This window comes from Ranitomeya variabilis, chromosome 6 (genome assembly GCF_051348905.1).
Source record: "Ranitomeya variabilis isolate aRanVar5 chromosome 6, aRanVar5.hap1, whole genome shotgun sequence".
Classification (NCBI taxonomy): domain Eukaryota; kingdom Metazoa; phylum Chordata; class Amphibia; order Anura; family Dendrobatidae; genus Ranitomeya; species Ranitomeya variabilis.
In genome coordinates, this window is record NC_135237.1 from 571,520,152 (window position 1) to 571,538,970 (window position 18,819).

The window sequence follows — 18,819 nt, forward strand, 5'->3', positions numbered from 1 at the left end:
CCATGCAAAATTGTGTGAGATCCCCCAACTTACAGGATATCTTCGCCTCTGTAGGTCCCAGGCGGTAGATACCGTCATCAGGTTACAGGTGGCAGGTATAGCATCATCTAATATTAAGTTGGAGGGGTTCTGTCGGTCTTATAATGATGGTTATGTTTGTCCCTTCACTATAAATATCCGATCAATGCAAACCCCAATATTCATATCTGGACATCGGAGACAGTGTGTCTAACTGCAATTGTCCAGTTTTCTTTGAAGAGAACAATAGTTGTCTCTAAAGGTGTTACATTTTTCACTTCTCTGCCTCTAAAATATATGGATATATGGGTCTCAGCCTTTGTGTCTTTTTCCCCAGAGCCTTTCTCTGTTGTAATTACCTGGTCACTGCAGGAGGTCCCAACTTCAAAAGAAGTTGAAGGGTTTGCTCTCCCTTCCCTGGTTAGTTTTTCTCTTCCCCAGTTGTAATTAATCCCATATGTTCAATGCGAGTGTCCTACTTCAATGGAGGTTGAAGGGTAATTTCTGTTTCTTCTCTGGAGAGGTCTTTATGGATTTTAATTTTCCTCTATGGCACTTAAGTTTTGTCTTATGCATGTGGAATGCATGTTCAATGGGGGTGAGATATGGTGATTGACTTGGTCATTGCAAAATTTTCCACTTCTTGACTTTCACATTATGTTTTAGGTCATTGTCCATCTCTACTGTGAAGCGCTGCTCAATCAACCTTGTTGCATTTACTTGAAGGAGGTCAAAGGCGGTAGATATTGTCATGTTTCATATTGCAATTTTATCTTTCAATAGATATGAAATATGACAGGTAAAGCATCGGCTAAAGGACAGGTATTAAGTTGGAGGCGTTCTAATGGCCTTACAATGATGTGAGTGAATGAGTTCTGTTCATCCCTTCACTACGGTGCTGAAAATGTATCTGCCATAAATATCAGATTGATGCAAAACCCCTACACTCATATACAGTAGAGCAATAGTCTAGAACACTCTTAGAAAAATCCTTTCAACCCAGGGTGCTGCATCCTTAGAACAATGGGAGCCCCTGCAATTCTCCACATCTGTATAAACAAATCTCAGTCTTGTGGTCTGTTCCCCAGTGAATCTCCAATCTAATTACCTGGACACGGCAGGGGGCCGTTGCCTCAATGGAGCTGTAGTGTCAGCTGTACCTCTAGTCTCCTTGTTTTTTTCTGTTTCAAAAGTTTGTATTATTATTTTATAGACAAACCACAAATACAACAAGCATAAAGAAAAAAAAACAGGACAGGAGAAGAAAAGGATTTGGAGGAGGGGGGACAATTTTTTAATAAGGGAGTGTAAATGGGTTGGAGACAAATAATTAAAACCAGGGAAGATTTTTTTTCTCTAGAAATACTTGAGGAGTCTAGCGATGAATGAGCGGTTTTGGACACTTCAGTCGCTCAACCCATTCACAGCACACAATTATGGTGATCGATGGGTCGTTACTGTTAGACTCGGCCAGTGGAAGAGCAGCACAAGGATTTGGTGAGGATTCATGGGGTGAAGACAGATTTCCTCTATTGGGACAAGTGACTTTAGACGAGACCCCTCTACTGGAATCAGAAAAACGGGGCACTCATTACACTGAATGCTTTATTTCATCAGCAATTAAAGTTATTCCAACTACGTCAATCTTGGGTCATCATAGCTTTACGCCATTTTATTTTTGTACTAACTGAATATATAATCATTTACTTTAAAAACAAAACAAATTGTAGTGTTAACAATTTTTTTTTATTATTTTTATTTTCTACCGGTGTTGCCTTTGCATTTGTTGGCGCTGCCAGTCGTCATCTTTGACTCAGTCCACATGTCAGTATAACTTTGCAATCACCAGCAAAAAGTCTCTGCACGGTGACACTAAACTTCATTCTCCCCCTTTTCGGAACAGCCAGAAAGGGGAGGAGTTACATCACACACTGAGCAGACCCCGCCCACATTTACTGCAGTCATAAGGCGAGCAAGTATCACATTTCGTTTTCATGGCAAGTTTCAGCAGCTCCTCTTTCTAGTGTTAAACGTTAAAAATATCAAACCTTTATTTTTCATTTTTATACCATAAAAAAAAAATTGGTTAAATCAAATTTTTTTTTAGTTGTTACAGAAAAACATTTTTTGATGACATTCCCTTTAAAAGTACAATTAACATGTATGGGGGAAAAAAAAGGAGGAAAGAACACAAAACATCTGTCAGATCTGATACACAAGGTATTAAACAAGAATTCATATTCCTTTAACTTTTCCACATTTTCATGTTACACCCACAAGTTTAAATGTGTATAATAAGTGTGTTTGTATTCAAACCCAAACCACCCCCATCAGTATTTTCTAGTACCACCTTTCACTGCATTTACTGATGCCAGTCTTTGGGGGTCTGTCTCTCTCCCTCCCATTTTTCTCTGCTACAGTCTTTTGGGGTCTGTCTCTCTCCCTCCCATCTTTCTCTGCTAGTCTTTTGGGGTCTGTCTCTCTCCCTCCCATCTTTCTCTGCTACAGTCTTTTGGGGTCTGTCTCTACCAACTTTTGCTGCAGTCTTTTGGGGTCGGACTCTCCAGCTTTGTACATCTAGAGGTGACATTTTGCCCCTTCTTCTTTGCCCCCTCGCTCATTGAGATTGGAGACGTCTGTGATCAGGAATTTTCACATCTCGTCAGATTTTCTGGGATTTGGGTCTGGACGGTGACTGGGCCGCTCACACACATGTATATACCTGATCTAAACCCTCCATTGTAGCTCTGGCAGGATGTTCAGAGTCGTTGTCCTGCTGGTAGAACCTACGCCCCCCCCCCCTTCTTCTTGCAGCCTCTAACAGGTTTTCCTGCAGGATTGCCCTATATTTATCTCTATAAATGTTACCATCAACTCTGATCAGCTTCCTTGCCCCTGCTGGAGAAAAGCTTCCCCACAGCAGGATGCTGCCACCACCATGTGTGACAGTGGGGATGGTGTTTTCAGGGTGATGTCCAGTGTTAGTTTTACATCAAACAGCATTTTTCATTTAGCCCAAAAAGTTCTACTTTGGTTTTATCTGACCAGAGCCTTCTACAACATGTTCGCTGTGTTCCCTACATGAGACTCCTTATGGCTTTCACAAATGTCTTTCTTCTTCCCACTCTTCCATAAAGGCCTTAATGGTTGGGTCTACGACTAATACAACTGTCCTGTGGACAGATTCTCCTCCCAGCTGCTCCTTCACAGTGACCATGGGCCTCTTGGCTGCTTCTCTAATCAGTGCTCTCCTTGCTTGGGACGTCAGGTTAGGTGGACCGCCATGTGATGGTAGGTTTGCAGTTGGGCCATACTCTTTCAATTTTTGGATTGAACAGTGCTGGGTGACATGTTCAGAGCTTGGCCAGTTGTTTTATAACCTAACCCGGGTGGATGCCATGTACTAATTATGTGACTTTTAGAGGCAATCGGTCACTCGGGATTTGATTTAGGGGGTATCAGTGTACAGGGGGAACAAATGCACATCACAATTTCAAATTTAGACTTTTTAAGCATTTAGAAATCCAAGTTCCTTTACGCTTTATAAATACTTGATACTTTGTGTTGGTGCATCACATAAAACTACAATAAAATATATAAAAATTTGTGGTGTGAAAAAATGTTGAAACGTTCACTGGGTATGAATACTTTTGAAAGGCGCTGTGCATATACTTGCTCAAAAGATTTTCATAAAAAGGTTCTAAATAAAAAAAAAAAAGTGTATATGTGAAATCAATAACTTGTAAAAGGAATTGAATGTGATTTTGAGGAATGAAACGATTGGCAGATCGATAAAATCTAGCGGTCAATATTGGAATACAAAGAAGTGACAACCAATGTAAGGAAAGAGAGTGTCAGAAGAAAAATGGTTGATGAAATAAATCAGTGTGACAAATGAGAAGTAACAGGTCGCACCCCTGAAATTACAACGAGGCATGAATAAAACTTGTGAATTTTTGGTAATAAATAAAGTTACTGAAAATCTTTAGCGTAAAGAAAATGTTTCCAGTTTATTAAGAAGCCGCAATCGAATAGAACCTTTGATTAGCTTTTAAAATCTAATTTAGAGACGTCTGTAGAGCGGCTCAGTATTGTGCAGCACCTGCAATTCAAGTAGCTTTTTTGATATATGCAGAATGTTCAAAATTACTTTTATACGCAGCGTGTATCACAATCTGATCATTTAAAAAAATAATAGGGCTTTCTGTCCATTAATAGTTAATCATATTTCCTGGGTTCAGGTTTCATCCTGCCAAAGTCTTTTATAACAATCTTATGGAGAAGTCTTCCAGGAGCCACCATTGTGACGTGGAGCATAAAAGGATGATCAGCCCAAATGTCAACATGTTGTGTACGAGTATTGACCATACAGTGGAATGTAAAAGTTTTGGCACCCCTGCTGAAAATTACTGTTGTTGTTTACAGTTAAGCAAATTGAAGACTAAGTGATCTCTAAAAGGCCTAAAGTTAAAGATGACACTTTGTGCCTAAAATTCAAAAAGGAAAAGTAATTTTTCCCCCATTTTACAAAATGAAAATGGACTGACAAAAAAGTTTGGGCACCCTTGGAGATTTGAGTGCTCAGATAACTTCGACCAAAGTTAAAGACCTTACTTAGCCTGTTAGGGTTATGGCTTGTTTACCATCATCGTTAGGAAAGGCCGGGTGATGCTAATTTCACAGCTTTATAAAAACCCAGCCTCCTCTAACCTTGTGCCAAAAAACAGCAGCCATGGATTCTTCTAAGCAGCTGCCGAGAACTCTGAAAATTAAGATGGTGGAGGCCCACAAAGTAGGAGAAGGATATAAGAAGATAGCAAAGCTTTTTAAAGTTGTCCTTTACTCAGTTCAAAATGTAGTTAAGAAATGGCAGTTACCAAGAACAGTGGAGATAAAGATAAGATCTGGAAGACCAAACAAAATGTCAGTGAGAGATGCTCGTAGAATTGCTAGAGAGTCAAATCAGAATCCCCGCCTGACCTTCTGAAAGATTTAGCAGATTCTGGAGTTGTGGTACATTGTTCTACTGTGCAGAGACACTTGCACAAATATGGCCTTCATGAAAGAGTCAATCAGAAGAAAACCTCTCCTGTGTCCTCACCATAAAATTCAGAGTCATAAGTATGTAAAAGAACATCTAAACAAGTCTGGTGCAATTTGGAAACAAGTCCTGTGGACCGATGAGGTTAAAATTGAACTCCGTGACCACAATGATCACAGGTATGTGTGGAGAAAAAAGGCACAAATTTGAAGGAAAAGAACATCTCGCCAACCATTAATCATGGGGGTGGATCAATCATGCTTTGGGGTGGGGTTGCAGCCAATAGCATGGGAACACTTCATGGGTAGAGGGGAGACTGGATTCATTGAGATTTCAACAAATTCTTTCAAGAAAAAAAAAAAAAAAATCTGTAAAAAAAAAAAAAAGGCTGAAGATGAAAAAAGGAAGAGGATGGCGTCTAAAAATGGATAATGATCCTAAACACACATCAGAATCCACAGTAGATGACCTCAAGAGGCGCAAGCTGAAGGTTTTACAATGGCCCTCACAGTCCCCTGATCTGGGCATCATTGAAAATGTGACTAGACCTCAAAATAGCAGAGAAAGCAAAACGACCCAGGAATCTCACAGAAGGAGGAATTCTCCAAGGAAGAATGGACGAAAATCCCTCAAACAAGGATTGAAAGACACTTGTCTGGCTACATAAGGAATTTACAAGCTGTGATACTGGCAAAAAAGGGGGCGCTACTAGGTGCTAACCATAATACCAATATGTCCAAAATGAATAATTTGTGAGACACTTCAATTTACCATATATCAACAAATGTCTGTAAGTTGCCTGGTTTCCACCAGATAAAGAGGTTCCAACAGAATATAAATCAATAAAAAAAAATCAGTTTTGTTAATAATGATTAAAAATGAACAGTTCATTTTAATCATTATTAATAAAATTGATTTTTTTTATTGATTATATTCTGTTGGAATCTCTGTTTGTTGATACATACCGTATATACTTGAGTATAAGCTGAGAATTTCAACCAATTTTTTTAGGCTGAAATTGCCCCTCTCGGCTTATACTTGAGTCATTCCCAGGGGTCGGCAGGGGAGGGGGAGCGGCAGCTGTCTAATCATACTCACTTGCCCCTGGCGCGGTGTCCCTGGTTCCCCGGCACCTTCTTCCTGCACTGAGCGGTCACATGGTACCGCTCATTACAGTAATGAATATGGACCCGACTCCACTCCCATAGGGTTGGAGCCACATAGTCATTACTGTAATGAGCGGTACCGGTGACAGCTCAACGCTGGAAGAGCTGTCAGCGCCCGGAGAACCAGGGACACCGCGCTAGGAGCAGGTGAGTATGACGGGGGCATTGCGCGATATTCATCTGTCCCCTGTTCCACCGTCGGGTGCCGCGGTGTCATCTACGTCCTCTGCAGTGACGCTCAAGTCACAGGGCGCGATGAGTGTGCGCACCACCCTCTGCCTGAACAGTCAGTGCAGAGGACGCGGAAGACGGAGCGGCGTCCGGAACAAGGACAGGTGACTATAGCAAGTGCCGGGGGCCTGAGAGACGAGAAGAGAGTGTGTGATTTTTTATTTATTTAATCGCAGCAACAGCATATGGGACATAATAGACTATGGAGCATCTTATGGGGCCATAATCAGCATTTGTGCAGCACTATATGGGGAATATTTTAATATGGAGCATCTTATGGAGCCATCATGAACTGTATGGAGCATTATATCGGGCTCCTGATTCAATATGGATATTCAAAAACACTTAACCTACTGATGTCTCAATTAATTTTACTTTTATTGGTATCTATTTTTATTTTTGACATTTACCGGTAGCGGCTGCATTTCCCACCCTAGGCTTATACTCGAGTCATTAAGTTTTCTCAGTTTTTTGTGGCAAAATTAGGGGGTTCGGCTTATACTCGAGTATATACGGTAGGTCCTAACCATGCAGGGCGCCCAAACTAAACTTTTGCATTGATCCATTTCTCTTTTTGTAATAAAAAAAAAAATTAAAAAAAATTTATATATATATATATATATATATATATATATATATATATATATATATATATATATATATATATATATATATATATATATATATATATATATATACAGATTAAAATATAGATTTTTTTCTATTTTTCCATGTGTCATCTGTAACTTTAGGCCTTTTAGGGATCATTTAATCTTCAACTTGCTTAAATGTTCACAATAACAGTAATTTTAACCAGGGGTGCACAAACTTTTACATGCCATTGTAACATCTTAATTTGAATGTAAAGTTTGGTTGCTGAAGGTCTTAATAGTTTTCTTATCCATAAGCATGTTTTTTGCTATTTTTATAATAGAAAACTTCTGAATATGTTCTCAGCCAATTGTAAGCATTAGTACTCAGCTGAATAAGGGATGTGCTTGTAATATCACGAATGCTACTTAGAAATAAAAGGTCAATGGTTGGTTGCTGCTGTTTCTATCTGATAACGTTCGATCAACGACGGAATGCGTTGTCAAACTTAAAACTTTCACTATATTGCGAATTATTGATCATTTGGAGGCGACAATGGCCTTTTGCCTCCAATTTCTTACATTTTCACTGGCTCTAGATTCTCAGTGTAGATGATTTTATGAATACCGCACAGTTGCTCAGGGGTTAGCAATGTAGTTTTACAGAGCTGAGGTCCTGGGTTAAAATCACACACAAGGACATCTGCAAGGAGTCAATAAGTTCTTCGGTTTTGTGGGTTTCGTATAAGTACCGCGGTTTCCTCTTACACTCCAAAGACATATTAGATTTAGCTGGTGAGCCCCAGTGGGGACCTCGATGTGTACAGTGCTGTGGGTCAATGGTGCTATATAGGCGAGTAAAAGAAATAAGGTAAAAGATGAACAAAGTTGTGAGCTCCAGAGGGGACATTTCAGCCTCATTGCCTACAAACTAAACAAGGCTCTTTTTTTTTTTTTTTTGTGAAGAAAATAATTTTCTCCAAGAATCCTGGTCACAGCTGAACTTGGGTAACTATAATTTGGGTGTTTGGGAGATCAAGACTAATTTTACAAAAAAATAATTTGCTTATCCAAAAAAGAATAGGTTTCTTATAAATGCGAATTCTCTGAAAAGTTAGGATTTGTAAAAACCATTTCCAAGCATAAATCACAGAGGCTTCTCTGCGGCGCAATTTTTTTGATGCTTACTAAGACCTGAGCCATCTATAAAGCATTTGCCACATAGTGAACATGAATACGGTTTCTCTTTATGACGTGTTTCATGTTTAACAAGACTTTGTTTACCTGTAAAACATTTCCCACAAAATGAACATGAATACGGCTTCTCTCCTGTGTGTGTTCTCTCATGACTAAGAAGACTCGATTTAACTATGAAACCTTTTCCACATACTGAGCAGGAATAAGGCTTCTCTCCTGTGTGTGTTCTCTCATGTACAATAAGAGTTGTTTTGTTTGTAAAGCATTTTCCACATTCTGAACATGAATACGGCTTCTCTCCTGAATGAACTCTATTGTGCGAAACAAGATTTGCCTTCCCTTTAAAAGACTTCCCACACAGTGGACATGAATACGGCCTCTCTCCAGTGTGAATTTTCTGATGAATGACAAGATTTGATTTTGTTTTAAAACATTTCCCACATTCAGTACATGAATACGGCTTCTCTCCTGTATGTGTTCTCGCATGCGCAACAACGTTTGAATTATACTTAAAACGTCTTCCACATATTGAACATGGAAACGGCTTTTCTCCTGTGTGGCTTCTCTCATGTATACCAAGACTAATTCTATCTTTAAAGCACATCCCACATTCTGAACATGAATATGGCTTCTCTCCTGTATGAATTCTTTCATGTGAGGCTAGACTTGTTCTATCTTTATAGCACTTCCCACATTCAGAACATGCATACGGCTTCTCTCCTGTGTGAATTTTCTGATGTGCGACCAGATTAACTTTACTTATAAAGCATTTACCACATTCGGAACATGAAAACGGTCTTTCTCCTGTGTGAATTTTCTGATGTGCGACCAGATTAAACTTACTTACAAAACATTTCCCACATTCAGAACATGAATACGGCTTCTCTCCTGTGTGAGTTCTCTCATGTTTAACGAGATTATATTTCGTTATAAAACATTTCCCACATACTGAGCATGGAAATGGCTTTTCCCCTGTGTGGTATCTCTCATGTATAACAAGATTGGTTCTTTTTGTAAAGCTCTTCCCACATTCGGCACAAGAATATAGATTCTCGCCTGTGTGAATTTTCTGATGACTAACAAGATTTGATTTTGTTGTAAACAATTTCCCACAATCAGAACATGAATGCGACTTCTCTCCTGTGTGACTTTTCTTGTGTGTAAGAAGTTGCGATTTTTCTGGAAAGTACCTTCCACATTTTGAGCAGGTGTACTTTTTCCTCCCTGGGAGAATTCTTGCAGTCTGTGATTGAGCAGAACGTTCATTATTAGAGGCCTTTTTTGTACCGTGAAGTCCAGAGGAGGGCTGCATGATATCTTCATCTTCTACTTTATAATTTTCTGAAAACACAAAGTTTTCCTGTGAATTTCTACTGGGCTATTATGTTAAGATTAAAAGATATATTTGTCAAATCTGTCTAAATCATAAAATAGACAATCGTATAAGCAATTGTGTGAAGGGGATTATCTATTATTGGACAACCTCATTTATTTCAAATATATCTGGTGTAAAATGAAAAAACATAAAAAAATGGATATTTACCTGCCGAACCAACGCTGCGCCTCCACTGTGAGCCATGTTATCCCTTGCCAGTCTCGTGACGTACGTGGCTGCTCATTGGTTCTAGCATTCACAATTAGGTCTGAACTAAAGAAACACCTAATTGTGAAGGCATCAGCTTCTGTGCAGCTGTAATGTGACATTATTAGGGAACATATGGCGTAGAGTGGAGAAGGATCGAGGAGGTAGCCATTTTTGTTTTCATGCAGCACAATAAGACACACAATAAGAGGGATGTCTACTAGTGGACAACTCCTTTCAGATGGCCCATAGACTGTACACGTCCGGGTGTTCCCGCTCCTACTCTGCAGTGACGCAAGAGAGCCAAATCATCGCTCTCGGACATGCGCATTGGCAGCTTGATAGCTGGGGATGGTTGGCGAGTGCACGCGGCGATCTACGCGAGCGCGGACTGTCGGATCCCATTGACCCCTGGTCATGTGACCTGGGATAAGGGGGTTATAAAGTTCTGCAGGTTTTCTCTTATCTCTCCCCTTGATAAATCAATGATATATCAAGTGAAAACACAGGTCGAAGATTTCCTATAGGTGTTTTTTGGGACCAGATCCAGCATAATGGGTAAGAATAGGCAACTTTAGGCCGAATTTCTGACTGTTGGTTGGGTAGTTTTGTGAGGGGTTACAAATACCACGGTGGTTGATGCACTTATTTGTCCTTTTCCCCCTCCATACTAATCCACCTTTAGGACTCATTGCTGCACCAAAATGGCCATACTGCATGTGTGATTCCAGCCTTAAGAAGATGTTTTATGGGAATTGAAGGTTCGAGACTTCTGCTAATTGAAGTGAATTGAACTAATATACTTTAATTCCTTCACAAATGTCATGGTCTCCATTATTTCTCCCCTCTGTTAGCTCTAGTATTACTCTAGAGGTCGGTGCAGCCATTTCCCCAAAAGACTACTGCCAAGTGTTCTACATGACGGGATTCATCTAACATCTGGGAGAGAACTTCTATAGGTTTTACAGCTTCCTTAGGTCCAGGACATCACTGCACAAAACGTTACAGTAAAGTAACACCATGATGGAACCCACCTTAACTAACGGCAGAGTTCTCTATGTTCATCATTACCTACCTGCGGAGTCATCATCAGAAATTCCTTCTTTCCCTTCGTTCGGTGGATCAATCATCATCTCATCGGCTTCTTCCTTAATCTCCACTTTAATAATAGTCAGATCTTCCTCCTGATACACCAGGTGTAACACGTCAGTACAATATGGCAGAAAGATGGAGAAATCTAACAGATCAGCATAAGTGTAATGGAAGAGGACTGTAAATATGTGTTGTCACACTTTTCTTTAAAGCATTTGTTTCCAGCCGGGAATAACTTACCACCTCGACCTTGTTGGGACAAAATTTAAGAGATTGAAAAATGGACATCCATGTACCCAAACCGGGGAAACATTTTACCCCATCAACGACTGAAAATTTCCTATCTCCTGTGCAAAAGTTGTTTCCCTTAGGCCTCTTTCACACGTCAGTGTCTCCGGTACGTGTAGTGACAGTTTTCTCACGTACCGGAGACACTGACACACGTAGACCCATTTAAATGAATGGGTCTATGCACATGTGCGTGTTTTCACACGGACCGTATGTCCGTGCTGAAAACACGTAGACATGTCCGTTTTTGACCGGCAGCACGGACCACAATACGGACAGCACACGTGCACACGGAGAACAGTGTGCACTCTCCTCCGTGTGCACTTACCGCCGGCAGGAGAGACAGCACTACACTAAGCACTGTCCCCACCCCGCTGTGGTGCTGAAGGCGGAATTCATCTCTTCTCCCCCGCCGGAGAGAAGAGATGAAAGATCAAGTTTTTTTTTTTGGCGAAAAATAAATTTTGCATGTGCCCCCCGCCTCCCCCCTCAGTGCGCCGCCTGGCCCCTTGCCGCAGAAATACTCACCTAGCTCCCGCGATGTCTCCTCTGTCCTCTCTGCGCTGGCAGCTTCTCCTGTGTGAGCGGTCACGTGGTACCGCTCATTACAGTCAGGGAATATTCAGGGGGGAGGCGGGGGGCACATGCAAAATTTATTTTTCGCCAAAAAACAAACAAACTTGATCTTTCATCTCTTCTCTCCAATGAACGCTGGGGGAGAAGAGATGAATTCTGCCTTCAGCACCACATGCGGGGGGGACAGTGCTTAGTGTAGCGCTGTCTCTCCTGCACGGTCCGTGTGGTCCTCAGGCGGCACACGGATGCCGCACGTGTGCCACACTGATGTGCCACTTGAGCACACGGACATGGATATCTCCGGTACTGGTTTTTCCGGTACCGGAAATATCAGGAGTGTGAAAGAGGCCTTAGAAAGATTTTTCTCGACATTATGAAAGAATGACACAAACTATAAAATTGGTATCGTTTCAACAGATTACATTTTTCTTCCTAATATAACATACCGTACTGTGCAGATGTGTAAAAATCCTGCACAGTAAGGAAAAAAGCCCATACTTAGAAGTGTTTGTATTTCATTGAAAAAAATAAAATTATTAAGTTAATGAACAAAAGTGAGATATAAATGCCCTCAGTATTTTAAGACCGCCAGTCTTCATCAGTTCTTCTCATCACCTGCACACAGTTTCTGAAGCAACTCCGCAGGAGAGCCATTCCCAGATCTTTTGTGTATGAGGCTTGTGCGGATCCTTTGGTCTTGTGGACTGGATAATGTGACATCAGAGCTCTGTGGGGCCGGATCATCACTTACAGGATTCATCACTTTTCTTTACACGGAAGATTGTTCTTAATTATATTGCCTTGATGTTCATGGTCGTCGTCCGGCTGCAGACTGAACTTGGACCCAACCAGATGCCTCCATGATGGTATTGCATGATGGACACCAAAAAATTGGCCATGTTCAGGAAAATAAACACATTGGTCGGCCAAAGAACCCTTCAAAAATCAGAGGATGTCTGGCAGTGCCATCAGCAATTAGTGAGTCCCATCGTCTATTTGGAGAATTTGCCTTCAGGGTAGAATTGCAGATAAAAAGTCCAAATCTTCTACATGTCAACAAGGCTGAGTGACACAACTCTGCACAAAAACATAGGCACTGGGGAGCCGAAAAAAGACAGCAGGTACCCTTGACCAAAGCATGAAAATATCTATTGAGTTGTAGCAGAAGTCAGTATGTTCCCGAAGGCTGGCACACGAATGAGGGTCAGCAGGAGAAGGGACGCAGGTGGAAAGTCCTGCAAGCTTGTGGGCTGCTTTTCCGCAAATGGAGTTGGGAATTTCTTCAAAATTTAGTTATCTTCAATCCAGACAGATACATACCCATCATGTAATATCATCAAGGAGCCTTTCGATTGGCTCAAAATTTATTCTGCAGCCGGATAACGACCCCAAACATCCAGCCAATATAATTAAGAATGAGGAGACTTAGAAGTTATGATCCAGATCCACACAGCTCTGATCTCACATCATCCAGGCTGTCTGGGGTCACATGAAGAGACACAAGGTCACAGCTCAGATGGTCTTTATCTAAGGGTATTGTTCATCTTTTGCTACAGGAGTTTGACATGGACGGACTTCAATCAATCCATCGCCTCTTCCGCTTATAGCAGACTTGCCTTTCTAGGACTCCAAAAGGAAAATTAACTGGACCTTTCTTTAAATGGCCTCGTTCGGTTTACCAGTTTTATGACAGCGTCCACAACTTGCGAGATGTCAGGGATATTTGGCTTTTGGGCGAAATTTCAGGATCATCCTAAAATGGACTCCAACCTTTCAGGTGAACTGAATGTGACAGTCTCTAAACATTTGAAGTCCCACTGTACAATGTTTCAGTACTTTTTGCACAACAAGGAGCTTAATGGCAAAATTCACAACAGCTGTTTTATCCATGAATCTCGGGGTTCAATTAGAGTCGGTATTAAACAGTCCTCATCATGCAGGTCACATTTTGACATCATGACACCAAGACAACACTTAATTGATGAACAAGACCTACCTCACATTGTGAGGCTTCAGGCGGGATGTTCTCAGAGATAAGTAGACACAAAGCTTAGAGTGTCATCAGAAGGGTGCAACAAGGATACAGAGACTGGAATAGTCACAGAAAGGCAGAGAAGTGGACGTCCTCTGCTACATCCCACACAGATTGTTCACAGTGAAGTGACTATGTCCTTCAGAACCGGATTACGAATGCCGCGTGTTACAGAACCCCCCAACACCCAGAATATGTTGGGCAGTTATATGTATGTATAAGAGGTTCCATGTGAGATATATGTCCCTAATGCATAAGCCCACAGGCTGCGCCCCTGGGCAATGGAGACAAGATATCCCCCTTCTGTCCTCCCCAACCTTTGTAATTCCCACAGTAAATATCGGCAGACTCCGGCCCCCTGCGGCTATTGTAATGTATGTCTGGCCTGCCGCTTTTCAATTGGCCTGCCCTCTGTATCTGTGTTATATATTCTGTGTCCTGTGAATAAAGTGTTGTCACACTGGAAATACGTGGAGAAGCAGTGATCTTTTATATGCGCCCATGTAACCAAGCAATTCCAGCCAGCGTCCTTCATTCAGACTCCAGCTAAAAAAAACAGAGTGGACCTCCTGAAATACGGGGTGGTACTGAAAGAGGTACTCCAGCACGGTAGACCCAGTTACACTGGTGGCACAGCGGGATGTGATACCCGTCTACAGGAGGAAAGGAATGAATGGAAAACAACTACCAGAAGTTAAAGAGGACTACATTAAAAGATCTGGTGGAAAGCCGAGGGTTAATCGCCAGCAACAAAACAAAAGCGGATTTGATAGCAGCCATCATGGAACAGGACAGTGCAGCACCCCCCAGTGTGAACGTGGAGGAGACTGAATTCCAGAGGGAGGTAAAGAACAGACTGGTGTTCTATGGCCCAAACCCTGCAGTAGAGATCATACGAGAGGTGATGGCTGATGTGCTTACTGATCTGAAGGAAAAGATGGCCAAGCGGACCAGGATAGAGCTAGCCAAGATGGAGTTGGCAGAGCGGACCAAAGTGGAGCTGGCCAAGATGGAGAGTCAGCGAGAAGGGGGAGCTCTGGCCTCCACCCAGGTACCTTCAACAGTAAGCCACAAAAAGATCCAGTATAATGTCTTCCGACAGTTGGGGGAGGCAGAGGAAGACATTGATGGCTTTCTGCAGGTCTTTGAGCGGAGGTGTGCCCTTCATCAAGTGAAGCTGGAGGAACGGGTTCAGATTGTGGCCAGCAAGCTGACAGGCCGGGCAGCGGACGCCTATCGCACGGTACCTGATGAGGACTGTATGGACTATGAGCGGATCAAAGAAGTGATCTTGGCCCGGTATGCGCTGACACCAGAAGCATACCGCCAAAAGTTCCGCGGACTTATAAAACGCGTAACCGATACCCACGCTGAATGGGCCTGTAAATTACGGCGGTCACTGCTACAGTGGGTACAAGGGAGCCAAGCAACCACTAAGGAGGACGTCCTCCAGCTCTTCTTGTTAGAAAGATTCTTTAATGGACTAACCCCCGAGACACAGGAATGGCTTCGGGACAGGCGGCCAATGACTCTTGAGGAAGCCGCTCGTCTGGCCGACGAACACCATGATGCCAGGAGGTCTCAGTCGGCCGGATCAAAGATGGTCCCTAAGGGTCCGACCACAGAAACCACAGAAGATTGTCGGGGGACCAGCTCAAAACCCGACCTACCACAGTTCCCCTGGGGCGCAATGCCACACCTGCCATCAGCTGGGCCACCTGCAAAGACAATGTCGCAACCGGACTCCGCATACCCAGTGGCCAAAGGCAGGAACAGCTACCTTCAGCCGGGCCGCTGTACACTGTTACCAAGGCGAAGCTGACCCAACATTGGGGGCTACGACTAACCAGGGGGTGGAAGAGATGGAGGAAGTACTGCATGAAGTAGACCCCGTGCAGGCAGCCCGGGCAGATAATCGACAACAGCATCGACAGGTCGTGTGGGTTAATGGGAAACGTATGCAGGGACTAAGAGATTCCGGGGCAACTTTGACCCTTGTGAAGCCTCATCTCGTCCGGGACCAAGAGAAGACGGACCGGACAGTGGCAGTCCGTGTAGCTGGGGGAGCCATACATCGACTGCCCACTGCCAGGATTCACCTGAACTGGGGAGTCGGGGATGGCCTTGTTGAGGTCGGCTTGATGGAGATTTGCTCGCAGATGTCTTGCTGGGAAATGACTTGGGGCCCATGTTGTCTGCCTTCTCGGTCGCTCCTCTGGCTAAGACATATCCTGTGACCATCCGGAGACAAGCTCGAGCTGCGGAGGCGGAATCACACTCAGAGGAGGCCCAGGTAAGACATCCCAGCCCTACACGTATTCCGATAGCCAGACAAAGTTCTTGGGCCACACCAGATGAATTTAAGAGGGAGTTACTTGAGGATCCTTCATTGGAGGGATATCGTGGGAAGGCACAGGAGGGGAGAGGATTACTGGAAGGGGAACAGTTTGTATGGAAGCAGGGACTCCTCTACCGGATCACAGAGCAGCACCAAGCAGGGATGAGCCCCACTATTAAACGACAGCTGGTAGTTCCCAAGAAGTATAGGCAGGAGTTACTGTGAATCTCTCAGGACATACCCTTGGCCGGGCACTTCGGCGCCAGTCGCACCAGGCATCATCTGACACAAAACTTCTTTTGGCCGGGGGTAACCTATGATGTTCGTCAGCACTGCCAGACCTGTGACAGTTGCCAACGCATTAGCAAGAGGGGAGATTGATGCAAGGCCAAATTACGCCCCCTTCCCATTGTGGAGGAACCCTTTAGCCGACTAGCGGTCGATTTGATAGGGCTGTTAGCCAAACCCAGTCCGTCAGGGAAAAGGTATATATTGACAGTGGTAGATTATGCCACACAGTATCCAGAGGCGGTTGCGTTACCTAACATACTGGCAGAGACGGTGGCGGCTGCCCTGCTCCAGGTTTTCTCACGGGTTGGATTTCCCCGGGAGATTATCTCGGACCAGGGTACCCAGTTTACAGCAGAGGTGACCAACCAACTGTGGAAGCTGTGTGGTGTAAAGTTCATTAGAAGCGCCCCGTAACACCCGCAAACCAATGGGTTGTGTGAACGCTTTAATGGGACGTTAAAACAACTCATTGGGACTTTTACCAGGACCTACAGGGATTGGGAGAAATTCTTGCCTCACCTCCTGTTTGCCTATAGGGAGGTGCCCCAAGAATCCACGGGGTTCTCCCCGTTCGAACTGGTATACGGGAGACGGGTAAGGGGACCCCTAGACTTAGTGCTAGAACACTGGGAAGGGGAGGGCACCATAGATGGGGTACCTATTGTACCCTATGTGCTGGAATTGCGGGACCGCCTACAGGAACTGACCCAGGCTGTACGTGGGAACATGCAGGTGGCTCAGCGGCGCCAGCGCGTATGGTACGATCGGAGGGCCAGAGAACGCACCTTGGAAATAGAACAGAAGGTCCTGGTGTTAGAGCCCACTAGGCAGAACAAGTTCCAAGCTGCATGGCAGGGGCCCTACCAGGTAGTGGGGAAAATAGCCGACACCACCTATAATGTCGCCGATTGTGACGACCCCAGGGTTATCCGCATGTTCCACGTGAATATGCTGAAGCCCTACCGGGAGCGCCCTGAAGAGGTAGTGGCCATCTCTGCACCTGAAGCAGAGGATGTAGCCGGACTCCCCTTGCCTGATGTCTTAGGGGAAGGACTCAGTCCAAAACATGGGACCAGGTACACTTGGGTGAAGACCTAGGTCCCCGGGAGAGACAGCAGGCGGAGGCATTGTTGAGGCAGCGACAGAGGATGTTTTCAGGGAGACCAGGGTACACTCACCTGGCACAACACAAGGTTGAGACCCAGGATCAGACCCCCCTGAGACAACCCCCCTTCTGCGTCCCTGAGTCTGTACGAGAAGGGATGTGACAAGAGATACAAGAGATGTTGCGTTTAGGGGTCATTGAAGAGTCAGATAGTCCCTGGGCATCCCCCGTAGTGTTAGTGCCCAAGAAGGATGGGACTACACGGTTTTGTGTAGACTATCGCAGGCTCAATGAGAAAACGGTGACGGATGCGTATCCCATGCCGCGCGTGGATGAGCTGTTAGACCGGCTGGCGGTGGCAAAGTATTTGACCACCATCGATCTATGCAAAGGCTACTGGCAGATTCCCCTTAGTCCTGACGCTATTCCCAAGTCGGCATTTGTCACCCCGTTCGGCTTATTCCAGTTTCGAGTTATGCCATTCGGGATGAAGAATGCCCCTGCGACCTTCCAGAGGCTGGCTGACCGGCTTCTGGATGGTCTCCAGGACTATGCGTGTGCCTACCTGGATGGCATTGCCATCTACAGCGCGACATGGGAAGAGCATCTAAATCACCTAGAGACAGTATTAGACAGGATCCACAAGGCCGGAATCACCCTGAACCCAAACAAGTGTCACGTGGTAAAGCAGAGGTTCAGTATTTAGGGCATTGGGTGGGAAGTGGGAAACAGCGACCAGAACCAGCCAAGATTGAGGCCATAGCCAAATAGCCCACCCCATGCACTAAAACCCAGGTCATGGCGTTTCTAGGGACAGCGGGGTATTACAGGAAATTCGTTCCCAATTACAGCAGCGTAGCCAAGCCCCTCACTGATCTGACCCGTAAGAACCAACCCCGCCAGGTAACCTGGACCCCAGAGTGTGAGGAAGCCTTCCGCCAGCTAAAGGACGCCCTCACCAATAGCCCTGTATTGACCGCACCCGATCCAACTAAACGTTTCCTTGTTCACACAGACGCTTCTATGTTTGGATTGGGGGCAGTACTGAGCCAAGTCGGGCCGGACGGCGAAGAACACCCGGTAGCTTACCTGAGTCGGAAACTACTGCCCCGTGAAGTAAGCTATGCGGCCATCGAGAAGGAGTGCCTGGCGGTAGTATGGGCACTCAAAAAGTTACAACCATATTTATATGGACGACAGTTCTCCCTCCTAACGGACCATAATCCCCTAGTCTGGCTTAATCGGGTCTCCGGAGACAACACCAGATTACTG

At 44.2% G+C, this 18,819-nt stretch overlaps 1 protein-coding gene across 1 annotated transcript in view; it reads right to left on the reverse strand.

Moving 5' to 3' along the window:
• The window catches only part of LOC143783342 (uncharacterized), a 68,217-nt gene that overhangs the window by 37,786 nt on the left and 11,612 nt on the right, over positions 1-18,819 (reverse strand). Inside the window, exons 4-6 of the mRNA XM_077271746.1 lie at positions 10,901-11,009; positions 8,198-9,584; positions 7,815-7,891 (exon numbers count right to left, since the gene is read on the reverse strand). Coding sequence (XP_077127861.1) covers positions 7,815-7,891; positions 8,198-9,584; positions 10,901-11,009 — 1,573 coding nt within the window. The remainder of the gene's footprint in view (positions 1-7,814; positions 7,892-8,197; positions 9,585-10,900; positions 11,010-18,819) is intronic.